Raw genomic sequence first — 12,800 nt, forward strand, 5'->3', positions numbered from 1 at the left:
ATCAGCTTTAGCAGAGTAGATAGCCATTCTATTTTCCTCTGAGTTCATATCAAAAAGAGCTGACAAGTGAAGGGCCATCTTGAAGTATTCAGACTTGATCGATTCCATATCCTTGTCTTCAATTTCCAAAGCAGCATCAAGGAAAATTCTCCAAAATCCTTTAGCTTGATCATCAATTGAAACTCTGTATAATTTCGAAGAGTTGAAAACAAAAACTGATTGATTACTCTCTTCTTTGGATTTGTCAATAAAGGATCTGTCAATCTTTACACCGAGTGTATTAATCATTCTAACACCAAGAACGTGCTTACTCAACAATGAATACCTTGAATTACTTGGTGGAAGGAATGCAGGTTGCATAATAACATAAAATTCGTCCTTGTAGCACACAAACAAATGGAAGCTGTTGAGTTCAATATCAACTGGTACATCATTTGGATTCTTGTGAGGTAATTTACCGGCCTTGTCGAGAGTCTTTTGAGAATCAGCGTAAATTCTACCAAAGACAACTTGTTTGGCTGTAATACAGGCAAAACAGAGTGAGTCATAGATTTTAAGAACACTCTTGTGCATAATCTTTGGCTTCTCCAAATCGAGATGATCATCCTCATCGTAATTCTTGAAAGATGGAATGGCTGATTGCTCTGGGCCATACCTATCGAAAATATCAGTAATTTCACCACTTCCAGTAAATACTGCAACACCAGCAACACTTGAAACAAAAGCCATAAATTCGTTTCTTTCCTTAATTTCTGCAAATTCAATACTATCAATTCCAAAACCTTGCAAGTGAGAGTGAATAATAATTTGCTTCTCATTGTACAAGGTATCCATATTATAAACTTCTTCGCAGAGCATCTTGTCCATATTCTTCTTAAAATTAATGTGCCAGTCGTATTCTTCTCCTTCCACATTAAAGTCAACCTTGTAGATAGCACGTCCAGGAGAGACAGCCATAAACAACACCTTTCTTGTGGTGATATCATCTTGAACAATAGAGTGTGGAAAACCAATAGCTGTAATATATCGAGATCCATCCAAAACTAAATTCTTTTGTGTTCCAATTAATTTTGGTTCGAATTTGTAATAGTCAAAAGTGAGAGGATCCTTCACATCGGCCTCACTATCAGATTGTTCCAATTTTTGCTTATCAATATCAATAACATAATGAACATAGGTTTCAGTTTCAGGATTTTCCAACACTACATAACATTCGAATCCATATGGAATACTGAGGAAAATCTTCTTGACATTGTAACCTTTCAATTCCTTTCTCTTATCAAACTTGACTTCAATACAGTGATCGTACTCATCGACAAACATTATTCTATCCTTAAAAGCAACAACGTGTAAAATTCTATCAGAAATTTCACTCGATTCCACACTTGACATGGCATAATCAATAATTTGACCATAAAGTTTCAAACGATCAACTTCACCAATGGTAAATTTGGATTGCATTTCACGTCTTTCCTGAATAAAACGTTGAACATATTCATTCTCCTGAGAAACCATGAATGTTTGATTTTTAGATTCAGATTGATCATCTTCCTCATCATCAGAAAAATCATCATCAGTTAAACTTTCACTTTCAGATTCTTCCTTTTCTTCTGCTTGTGGTTTAACATCTTCATAATTGGATTTTAATTCAGAAACTTTGGCATCATATTCAGCATCTTCGTGATCGACAGAGTGTGCCTTCCATCCATCAAAACCACCATCATCACTCATTGAATAATCAGAATAGAAAGAAGCTCCCGTCATTAAATCTCTCTTTCTCAATCTACTTTCTTCCTTTCGTTGGAGCATGAGTCTTTCCTGTTCCAATCTTTCCTCTTCATTATCTCCAAAGAATCGATTGAACATTTTACGAAGTCCACCTCTCTTTCTCTTTGGTTCTTCCTTCTTGTTGTCATTTGATGGAGAAGGAGGATTTTGTGTTGTTGTATTGTTATTGGAAGAATCATTGTTTGTTGTTGTTGTTGTTGCTGAATTATTTGCTTCTTGATTTATTGTTGTTGAAGGTTGTTGATCGGCAACTGTGGGTGATGCTGATTGTGGAGATGATGTTGTTGGGAGAACTGTCAGGGTAATGTCATCAGCAGCTGCAAGGTTTGATGAAGACATTTTTTATTATGATAGACAGCTGATGGGCAGTGCAAGACCTGAAGTGGGTTTTTCAGTTCTTTTACTTCCAATATCCTGCAAATCTGTGCATAATATCATGAACTGCAAATAGGGTTCTTTCAGAATCTGTAATAACACTCCTCATGAATTGAATGGCTTCCTCCTCAGTGAGTTCGAGACATAGACGTTGCTGAACTGTGAGAATGTTAAGGAGCTGCTCACCAATTTTTGAATCTCTCGAAATACCATGATCAATATTTGGAATACCTGCATCAATCATTAAAATGAACAAATTGAGAATCATTCTAGAGTGTTGTCTTAATATATTGTAGGCGCTGCAGCAATTTTTGATGAAACTCTTGTACCTTTCACTTCCAGAACCTCCCATTCCCAAGACCATGTCAGCACAGAGTTTCATTGGTGGAGGATACGGTTTTGGATCGTGGCCTAGAATGAATCCAAAATCAATGTGGAATAGTTTTCCATCAGGAGTCAGCAAAATATTATCCAAGTGTCTATCTCCAATTCCAAGAATATATGTAATGACACAATATCCTGCACAACTCTTCATAAAGTTATCGAGAACTTCGTTCATCTCTTGATGAGATTTGTTCTTGTTCTGGTCTTTGAGCCATTCTTCAATGCTTTGTTTTTCAATTATTTTGGCAAATGGCGTGCTTGGAAGAACACACTCCAAAAATCCCTCCTGCTTTCCACAAGCTAACACTCTGTATGGTGTCAACTTTAAATCCATACCATTGTCTTTCAGAATAGTATCCATAGTATTAATAATTTGAATAATTAACTGATCTTGTCTCAAATCGTCGCCAATTTTAAAGATTGCATGATATGTGCTCTTAGGACTGGTCTTGAATGCCAACTTCATTGGTCTAGCATTACTACTGAAAATAGTCACACCTGTAGGATCTACATTATTAACAGAAACTCTTGGATCCAATGGAAGTATCAGTGATGAATTATCTTCAAATATACCATCCCATGAAGAGACTTTTCTTTCTGCTATTTCTCTGAATTTTTCCTTTACAATTTCAGTGCTATTTCTATTGGTCTTACCAAAGAGACAAATTTCACTAAGGTTTTGAACCATCTTTGTTTGTCTTTGTAACATTTTTACAGTCTCGTGTTGTTTTTTCTAAATTAAATTTTTAGAATAATGTCATTCAATGTATTTAAACTTACCGTCTTGTAATTTTCTAGCACTCTAGCTCTGTAAGAATAGTAAAATTCACCCATTATGCTATCCTCACATGCTATTGTCAAGTACCAGTATAAATCGTTCGATACCATTAAAGATCTCTCTGCCTTCTCAATTAAAAGATCTGCCAATTTACAAGTTCTCATATCATGCTCATATCTCAATGCTTGAACTAATTGGAGTAAGACAGACAATATATCTTGTTCTGGGGCGTCTTTCAGTACATTAACAGCGTGATTTCTTACAGAATCCACTCCTTTGAAATATTTACTCAGCAAGAACAGAGCATCAGGTATATCAATCTTGGTCCAACCTTGCATTAATGAAGCAGCTTCCTTAGCTTCTCTGTCAATACTCCAATCCACAGATCGTAAAAATTTTGTAAGAGCTTTGGTTCCAATTCTCTTTTCTGATTGCAAGAATTTTCTATACCTCCACAATAATGTCTTTTCATCCACTGAAATTTCTTGCAATGGTGACTTTTTCACAATTGCCTCAAGCATTTTCTTATCCCTTGCTTCTGGGTAAAGTAATAGATTATCATCCAAATTCATGGTCATCTTGAAATGCTTTACGGCTGATGGATTTTCCTTATCCCTGGCAACTTCTGGGTCTATGAAGAATTGAACACCCTTTGTTTCAAAGCACTTGATCATTTGCTCTGCTCCATTGATATTACTCTGTTGTTTAAAGCTATTGAGTGTTGTAGGAGGAACTTCACGATTGAGCATGGAATAAGTTTCATTTTCAAAGAAAATTACTGGTGCTGAAAAATCACAAAATTCCAAATCCAAAAAAGCTATTCCTTTTCTCACAAGCAGACCCTCTCGTCTCATATTATTGATGGATTTTAATGAGGCCTCTCTCAGCCACTTTGAATTTTCATCCCATATATCCTTACAGGAATCAATTTCAATTTGAGTGAGTAAATCTGTAACAATTCCATCTTCTTCAAACACCGATAAAGGATTAGGTGCTACCCGTGGTGAAAGTAGGCATTTGTGATTGCCCGATCGCATAAGTCTTTAGATTCAGTTATTAATTCCATAAATTTCATCAAAATTACATACTTGCTTCTCAAATCAAAAACTGAATAGGAAGAACTGGCAACTATAATAGGCTTTCTTGGAGTAAATATATCATAAATTGTAACACATAATACAGTATCTACTGGAAGTTCGCTATACTTTACAGGAAATGAAATCCATTCCTTCCAACTGAAAATATTAATAATACAAATCAATAAATTCATACCTTTTCACAGATTTCATTTGATTTTTGTAACATGTCCTTGATGGTGGACATATCAGATGATTATTTACATAAAGGCCACATTCTACAAATAAATCCTCTAATTTTGGCAATAAAGAAGAGGAAGGCATTGTCGGATCAATAATAAATTCATTAATTTGATTTGCATAATTATTCTGATTCACTGAAACACTAAAATCAATTAAAACACCACTATTTGATTGATCAGTAGTAATTTTTCTAGCAAAGAAATCAGCATCCAACACTCCATCAATATCTCCACTACATTAATTCCGATCATATAGATGATTTATATTTAAATATATTTGTTGTTGTATTCCGAACCTACATCCTAACAGAAAAGTAACAATCCAAATCACAACTCTTGATGGCTTTTATAGCCTTCAATCCGTTGAGTTTCATTTTTTTGAATTTTGCTTTTTATTAATAGCAGAAATTCTAATCGAAATACTGGATGGAAAATAATTGAAACGTGATTAAGGTGGATTAAACGTGAATTTGTTTCATATGTTTGTTGCGAATTGTTGAGTTGATTGGGAATAAGAAATTAAAGTGGAATAGTTTAAGAATTATTGAGAATATTGAGTGTTTTAAATGTCTCGAAAAGGCAAAAATGTGTGTGATTGAGAAAGCACTTTCAATATTGAATTGAACTCGTATTCCAATCATAATGTACAAAATTTCAAGTGAGTGGATGAACAATTAATCAAAAACTTTGAAAATAAATTGCATGAAACGATCAGAATAACTGCTTGGTGGAACTGTCGAGATGGTAGATGAATCATTCTTCATACTCTTGATATTGTTTGCTGCCTTCTTTCTCAGACCATACTTGGTGAAATAATCAATAAATCCAAAGTAATAAAATTCCTGAGAGTTTTTGGTGTTGGTAATTATTTGAAATTTGTCTCTTCCTTTTTCATTATTAGATTTGATATGATTTTGAATTGCTTCCAAAGTTCCCTCTTTTGGTGCCACAATGCCTGTGATGAGGGAATAGTCCATTACTATTTCACAAATTAGAAAGAGTTAGGTAAATTTGGATTATTTGAATTACAAACCTTCACATGATGTGAAAAAGTTAACATCCTTCTTGAGTTGGAAAAGCATTTCTATTGACAAATCTTGCCCAATGTGGAACTTCATATTTTCATTAATTAAATCCAAATCCTTCTTGATATTTTCTCCTTCCTTTGCAATTCTATCTGTTGTCGATCCTTTCAAATCATAAATCTTATTCATTTCAAAACCAACATTAGGATCTTGAAGTTTGGCTCCAGAATTTGCAGTTGTTGGTGATGAAACTGAGCTGACACTCGAAGTTGTAGCAGTTGGTGCCTGGAACAAGTATTTCATCACTACAAATCTAAAATCAGAGCCGTCCAATGTAAATTTGTGAAGTCCAAAAACTGGTACAATCAATGTATTTGGTTCATTCTTGATATATTCCATTAAGAGAGGTAAAATAACATTTCTAATAGTCTTGCTTTCATCCTTTGTCACTGTCTTGATGAGTAATTTCTTATCCTCTGTTACTGCAAACAAGGAACCACTTTTCCCATTCATTGTCTTCCATTCAAACTTGGTGTGACCTATTGAATTGAAATATTCTCTATCATTCATGCCACATGTTTTTCTCAAGTTTCCAAAATCGAGAGGACGAAAATCCTTGAATGAAAAAGCTTTGCAACTGTTGGTTTGTTTTTACATCATCACGAATCACATCAGACGTTTGATTGAAGTGCCAAAAAATCCAATAATGGCCATGAAAAACCATCACGGATACAGATTATTTTAAATGATTTTACAACCTTTCCAATAAGAAGATTAGTATAATACTTACTCATTAGTCTTTGGCATCTTTAGTGATTTTTCCTTCTCAACTTCCTTTGCATATTTTTCACCTTCCTCAGCAGTTCTCTTCAATGAATATCTAATCACTGCTTTAATTTTAAGTTCAATTTCTTTAAAACGTGGTGAGTCCAAGGAGTTGTCACCAGGGCTATTTGTTGTTGGTGTTGAAGCCTTCATTTTTCTTTGTATTTCGTTATTCGAAATTGGCCGAAACAGACTTGGGACCTTGTCAGTGTGTTTTGTTTGTTTTTAAAAGAGAAATTGTCTCTTGCTGTTTGTATCGTCTAAAATACAGAGATTCGTCAAAGTGTGCTCTACAGTTCGCTGTTTTTCCACAACATGAAGAAGAAAATGCACAAAAGGTCTCCTTGTTAATTTTGTAGCACCAATTTATCGAGATGACAAACGTCACAATTTTTTTTGGACATGTTTGGTTGAGTATGTGCAACATTCCTGTTTGTGAAGGATAGCAAGGTCCTTAAGGTTTGAGGAAATTGTTTCCTTTGGAAGTGTTTTGTGTCTATTTACAAATCTTCCTTAGTGGATGCTTAACAGATAAGGACTAAAGGAAAGTAATATTCGGTTGATATTCGAAATGATGTGTTTACCCTTAACAATGAAAAAATGAGAGGATATTTAGATTTATGTGTGGTTTGAAATAATAGATCTGATCATTTAAGGGAGTTTGATAAGAAATAAACAAGGCATGTTCATACAATTTTAACTTTGAATAATATCTTTTATTGTTCTTTCAGGAAACTTTGATTCACAAACATTTAAATACATTGTAAGTGATGCTTCCTCATCACAGAACATTAGCATCATTGAAGAGTTTCAACTCTCCAGCAGAATGCCTCATCTTTTACTCTGGAGAAAAACAATTCCATCTTATTTCTATCATACAAATCTTCGTGCTCTTCTTCTTCTTCATATTCATCTGAATAATTAATGAAAGGATAGTTGTATGCTACAGCAAGCTTAATACCCTGACCGTAAGGTAAGAACTCCAGATAGAGATAGGTTTGATGTTCCTCCACGAAATACATCTTACATGATTCATCATACTTGAGAGTTTTTTGTTTCTTTCTACAAGATTCCTCTCTGGAAGTTTCTTCTTCATCAATAGCTACAGTTTCATCACTAGCACTTTGTGAATTCACTTCTTGTTCTCTAGTGTTGATTGAAATATCATAAAATCCCTTCGATATCTTCAATACTGAAATGTTTTCTAAAGGATTTTCTAGATATTGCTTAAAGTGATTATGTAGTTCATCATAACTTTTAAAATCAATTCGTTCTTCAAAAAAGCCTTCAATCTCAGTATACTCTTTAGGTATTGCAGAGCGAGCCATGCTGTTCGCAAATAGAGTAAACAACATATTTTTAATGCCAATTCCATTCATTCCAAAGTTATCTTGAAAAAGTGGTTGGATAGCCTTAACCTTACTCTCATAACATTGCATTCCATTGATGCTCATTGCCTCATAAACAACATATAAACCAGCAATCATTTCGGAATCAAAGTAACCATAGAATTTCGATTCATTAACAATATTACCAAAGTCTTTCAAAGTGATAAACTCTTCGCCATTTTCATCTTTTTGAATAGCTGTACAGGATTTAATTTCTCTCAAGAACCAAGCCTGATTTCTTGTAGTCGATTCACTGAGGTATTTTCTAATCTTTTCTACCATTATTTTGCAATTACCTGTTGCCTTGATAAATTCACTAATATTGCCCATTTTTTTTACTATTGGTTTAATTTCTAGTTTTGCAACGAACATCTAATTAACTGCTGTAGAATGTTGTTGTGCTATGTATTCGTTCTACGAACAAAATTTTTAGAGTTGAGGAAAAGTAATTTTAATAAATAAATTATCATTCGATTCATTTGTGAATACTCTTCATTAGATTCCAACTCAACAAAGAAACCCCAAGAAATAGGCAACAAGGAAATAATTAGATGAAAGTTCAAAAGATCATTTATATTGTTTTTCAGTTATTAGAAACTTTTCAATCTTTCATTTACTTGTTCTAAATTGAATTCACCTTCAACCTTCATATTCGTTTCATCAATTTCTCCTCCCTGTCCATCAATGCAATAAACCAACCTATTCTCACCCAATGAATTATTCCTTTCTTCCACTAACTTTTCCTGTTTATCACTTTGCAATTCAATATTCACTTTCCACTCCTTTCCATAAGTATAGAATAATTGCATTTCTCTATTCTTATCCTCTGCAAATACATCCTGCAATAGGAAGTCATGTTCTTCCTGAATGTGTGGAAAGTGTCGATGCGTGGCATTCTCACTACTCTCATACGACGGCATTTGGAGAATACTTTTAGTATTTCCATAGAATTTTCCAGAAGAATCAATATAGTAATGAGGATGAATTCGATGAGTTTCATTATTCCAATCCAAAGCATCCATTACAATATTGAAAAAATAATGCAAATTGATGGTGGAAGGAACGTGAATCGTTCTGAAAAAGTGTGATAGATGGGAAACTGAAATTTTGAAAATCAAATAAGGGGATTCAGAGTGATCGATTTTGGAAACCTTGTTGGATGGTTGAGTATGTTCATTGAGTGATTCATCTTCGATGAATGAGTCTTTTTTGGTGTTGGGACTTGTGTTTTCAATGTTTGCACGCTTTTTATCGATATGATGGGATTCTTGTTCTTGCAGATGTTGTTGGTGAAGTTCAATTTTGTGAGGCAAGTGGTGATAAACCGAATCCTTTCGAATATTAGAAGTAGACATTTTTTTTTAAGGTTTGAAAATCAAATTTAGGAATTTTCCAACTTTATTTCGTTCAATTTATTCAATGCAAGATTATCTTCAATATTCAAATTAAGATTACAATTTCAAAAATCAAGTTTATTTCAAAATATTAAATTTAAAAAAAAATATTGAAATGAATGAACGCTAACACTCACCACACAAAGCCATCAAGAACATCAAGCCTTGAGCAAAAATCTGTGATGAAAACAAATAATCACAAAAGCAAGAACAAATCCTATGCTAACGATTCATCCATTGAAAGATTATTAGATGCACTCGATCAGATATTCTCCCTCTTGGAACAATTTTCCTTTGCCAATATTAGTCATTTCCTATCCATTCCGATGCAATATGTGGGAAAGATTGCGAGTCGATTGGCAATTTCGGGAGGAAAAGTAGGCTCCAATTTATTTGATACAGTTTTGGATTTGCTAACGCCAGTTTCTACTCTCTTTGATCAGTATCAAACTTGTATGTATTTGTTTTTGTAATATATAGGAGGAATTTATGAAGGAATTATTTAATATTAAAAATTAAATAATATTTAATCATCATGATGAAAATTAGATTATGGATATTATAGAGGAAGTTCCTATTTTAATGCAAATGAATTGGTAGTAACGAGGATTTATAATTATTTGGAACGACAAATTGTTGGAGTGATGGAAAAATTCAAGAATTACTTTTCATCACAATCGAATGCAAACAAATTTGTGCTGAAGAGTTTCATTGTTGGAGGATTGCTTTTGATTTGGAGATTAATGTATGTCTATTGGAGATTTAAGAGAGATTATGAGAGAAATACATCAGCTACAATGTATAATACGAATTTTATTGATGGACATGTTTCACAGACCTATGTTGATGATATGCCACTTGCTGAGAGACTGAAAAGGAGAAGTGAGTGGGAAAGAGAGAGGAAGGATCCATTCTCTAGATCAAATTCAGATATGGTTTATATGAACTCACCGAAATATTATTTACAAAATCCTTACTTTCCTCTTCAGGTTAGAAATAACCCTCCTCAAGAAAGAAACTTTTTCACCTACTATCCTTCCTATAGAAATAGAGTTGAGGATTTGGAGTTTAGAGATGCATCATCCACCATTAATCGTTCAAACAATGGAAATAGAAGAATGAATGAGCACCGAACAGAACCTATACATCCTATAATGTAATGGAAGATGTTATGGAAAGGGATAGAAATCTGGTAGGATTGAGGAGAAGATCTCCAAATGATCCTTCTTCAGGAAATTCAAATGGCACATATCCAATGTTTTCACAACAACAGCAAGCATACTCTAATTCTTTTAACCAATATGGAAATGGATATGGATCCTATGAAGGTTTTAATAATAATTATGGAGATGGATATGGATATTCAATCTAATTGATGCACATAACGAATAATTGAAATAGTGTTTATTATTTACATTGGACGATTAATTTACATTTGCTTAGTGATCATATGGGCTAGAAGGTTTAGTTTAGTTTAAATTTCAGAATAGATTCCATGTCGACATCTAAAAATGAGTACCTTCTTCCCACGTATGCTCCATTTTGCTGCTCTGAAGCGTGAGAATCACTAGATGTATTAGATTGGTTACTTAATTCTGACATGGTACATTCGTCTATGATCTGATTATCGTCCTCGTTTGTATTTGCGAGTAACGAAAAGTTGGGGCTTCCACCAAATGAGGATTTACTGTTTTCACACTTGTCACTCTTTGCAAAATTTGAGGATACAACACTCATGGTATCACGTGTCACTATTGATTGCTTTCTCTTGAGTGTCTTTTTGGTTTTGTTAATCTTTGAGTTATTGGGAAATGAGTAGGAATGCAGGTTCTTATCTACTTGCTCAGAGGTATTGGATGTTGGAACTATGGTTGTAGCTGGTAATCCCATCATTGCAGGGTTTGCTGGTTGATGATTTAATGCCATTCTTTTTTTTGTGGAAAAGTCAAAGCAGCCAGACAGTTATTTTAAACCGTGACCCAATGTGTTACTTAGTACGGATAACGTATGGGTGATTAAAAAAGTACTGTTCCTGTTTGTTTGTTGTACAAGTTGAGTAATTTCTCAAAATTGATTGAAAACCCAAAAGCTAACAGAAAGCTAAAAATAAGTTTATTTTCTTATCCTTATTACTTTTCTGGTTTTGGTGATTCTAAATTTCTGAGGAACTCTTCCTCTTTGCTTGAAGGTGGACAAATAGAATTATTCAATGTGACAAAATCACCTTGATTATACAAACTCACTACAACAAACCAATTTCCATCAGCAAGTTCTTTTGTTAGACCATCAAAAGCAACACCCATACTTCTTCCATTTCTGAAATATTCAACATAACCTAATGCTGTGTTTATATAAATACCAATTCTGTCACCTCTTTCACAACGTTCTCCATAATCCACTTGAGTCTTTTTTGAATACTTTTTCATTGACCAAACATTATATCCGTATGAGTTGGCAATAAATCCAACAGTCCATGAATCATTACTATTATTTTGGTTTGAAGTTTGTAAGAAAAATTCAACTAAATACATACAAATATGATGTTTTTTGTTTGCTGATACCAATTACAATATTGAAATTCTTAGTACTCTCAATTGTTACTTCATAATAATTCTTAATGTGGTATTTCAGTAATTTCATATTTCCGTAATATGTTGACAATTTTGAAGCTGTTATTTGTAATTCGTCTATTCTTTCATTTTCGAATGGTTTGTAAGATCCTACGGATGGTGATGTAATTTCTGGTCCAAGATAATTATTACCATCAGCACCAGCAACTTTGAGAATGTAATTATTACTTGATGGAAACCCATTCACTTCCTCACTATCAGCAAAACATTCTTCCTCGATCTCTGGTTTTTCATCCAAATAACTCCAATCATCCATTTCAGAAGGTTGAGAGGACGAATAGTCCATAGCAATAATTGGATACCTTGCTGATACACTGTACCAATTCTTTCCAGTAGATTCCTTGCATATTAAGGTTTTTCCTCCATCCACAACTACAACATTTGGGTGGCAGTTTGCCATTTGGAATCTCTTCTTTAAAAGCCACTTTTGAACAGTAAAGTAATCCACCAATTCTGTTAATCCATAATATGATGCTTCCAATTGAACAGCCTTGGCAGTTACTGGTTGATACTTTACAGAAGGCAACATTGTAAGTGATAAATTACCTCCATTTCTCAAGTAATTCAAAAGGAAATGAAAATATGTTCCATCCCGATCAATAAATATATTTCCATCTCTATCTCGATCAACAGGGTGTCTTCCATTTGTCATTGAAGCCAACACATGTTCCAGGTCATTCTTTCCAACCTGTTGAGTCAATGTAAATCTACTCGTAGTAAATAATTTACCACCCACATTCAATGTAATAACAGAAGGTTCCGACAAATCAGCCGATAACAAGGACATATTAAAAATTAATGTAATATTATAATACAACGCAATCAGATGATTAAATATTTTACAACAACAAGACGTGAGGGAGAGAAGGTCCTAGGTAGACGTCGTCTTGTGTAG

The 12,800-nt window shown here is 33.8% G+C and overlaps 6 protein-coding genes across 6 annotated transcripts; 1 reads left to right on the forward strand and 5 right to left on the reverse strand.

Annotated features, from left to right (window-relative positions):
- Positions 1-2,116: 2,116 nt before the first annotated feature.
- On the reverse strand, positions 2,117-3,846 carry NAEGRDRAFT_35787 (phosphatidylinositol 3-kinase; the record flags this gene model as incomplete). The annotated part of the gene is made up of 2 exons (XM_002680283.1): positions 2,117-3,280; positions 3,328-3,846. 2 exons carry the CDS (start codon positions 3,844-3,846, stop codon positions 2,189-2,191), a joined length of 1,611 nt encoding a protein of 536 aa, XP_002680329.1. The 3' UTR covers positions 2,117-2,188.
- Positions 3,847-5,179: 1,333 nt separating this feature from the next.
- Positions 5,180-6,877, reverse strand: NAEGRDRAFT_57294 (phosphatidylinositol-4-phosphate 5-kinase). Its single transcript, XM_002680284.1, has 3 exons — positions 6,459-6,877; positions 5,677-6,305; positions 5,180-5,622 (listed from the first exon to the last, which is right to left on the reverse strand). Exons 1-3 carry the CDS (start codon positions 6,644-6,646, stop codon positions 5,318-5,320), a joined length of 1,122 nt encoding a protein of 373 aa, XP_002680330.1. The 5' UTR covers positions 6,647-6,877; the 3' UTR covers positions 5,180-5,317.
- A 413-nt stretch (positions 6,878-7,290) lies between these two features.
- NAEGRDRAFT_47076 (uncharacterized protein) lies at positions 7,291-9,236 on the reverse strand (the record flags this gene model as incomplete). The annotated part of the gene is made up of 2 exons (XM_002680285.1): positions 7,291-8,078; positions 8,519-9,236. The coding sequence occupies 2 exons, from the start codon at positions 9,234-9,236 to the stop codon at positions 7,291-7,293; spliced, it is 1,506 nt and encodes a 501-aa protein (XP_002680331.1).
- Positions 9,237-9,457: 221 nt separating this feature from the next.
- NAEGRDRAFT_64462 (uncharacterized protein) lies at positions 9,458-10,647 on the forward strand (the record flags this gene model as incomplete). Its single annotated transcript, XM_002680152.1, has 3 exons — positions 9,458-9,728; positions 9,825-10,370; positions 10,442-10,647. 3 exons carry the CDS (start codon positions 9,458-9,460, stop codon positions 10,645-10,647), a joined length of 1,023 nt encoding a protein of 340 aa, XP_002680198.1.
- An 18-nt stretch (positions 10,648-10,665) lies between these two features.
- NAEGRDRAFT_78790 (uncharacterized protein) lies at positions 10,666-11,396 on the reverse strand. The gene has a single exon (XM_002680286.1). It carries the CDS (start codon positions 11,199-11,201, stop codon positions 10,740-10,742), a length of 462 nt encoding a protein of 153 aa, XP_002680332.1. The 5' UTR covers positions 11,202-11,396; the 3' UTR covers positions 10,666-10,739.
- An 8-nt stretch (positions 11,397-11,404) lies between these two features.
- NAEGRDRAFT_78791 (potassium channel tetramerization domain-containing protein) lies at positions 11,405-12,797 on the reverse strand (the record flags this gene model as incomplete). The annotated part of the gene is made up of 2 exons (XM_002680287.1): positions 11,809-12,797; positions 11,405-11,759 (listed from the first exon to the last, which is right to left on the reverse strand). The coding sequence occupies exons 1-2, from the start codon at positions 12,690-12,692 to the stop codon at positions 11,405-11,407; spliced, it is 1,239 nt and encodes a 412-aa protein (XP_002680333.1). The 5' UTR covers positions 12,693-12,797.
- Positions 12,798-12,800: the final 3 nt, after the last annotated feature.

The sequence above is a fragment of the Naegleria gruberi genome, assembly GCF_000004985.1.
Source record: "Naegleria gruberi genomic scaffold NAEGRscaffold_10, whole genome shotgun sequence".
NCBI lineage: Eukaryota > Heterolobosea > Eutetramitea > Acrasida > Naegleriidae > Naegleria > Naegleria gruberi.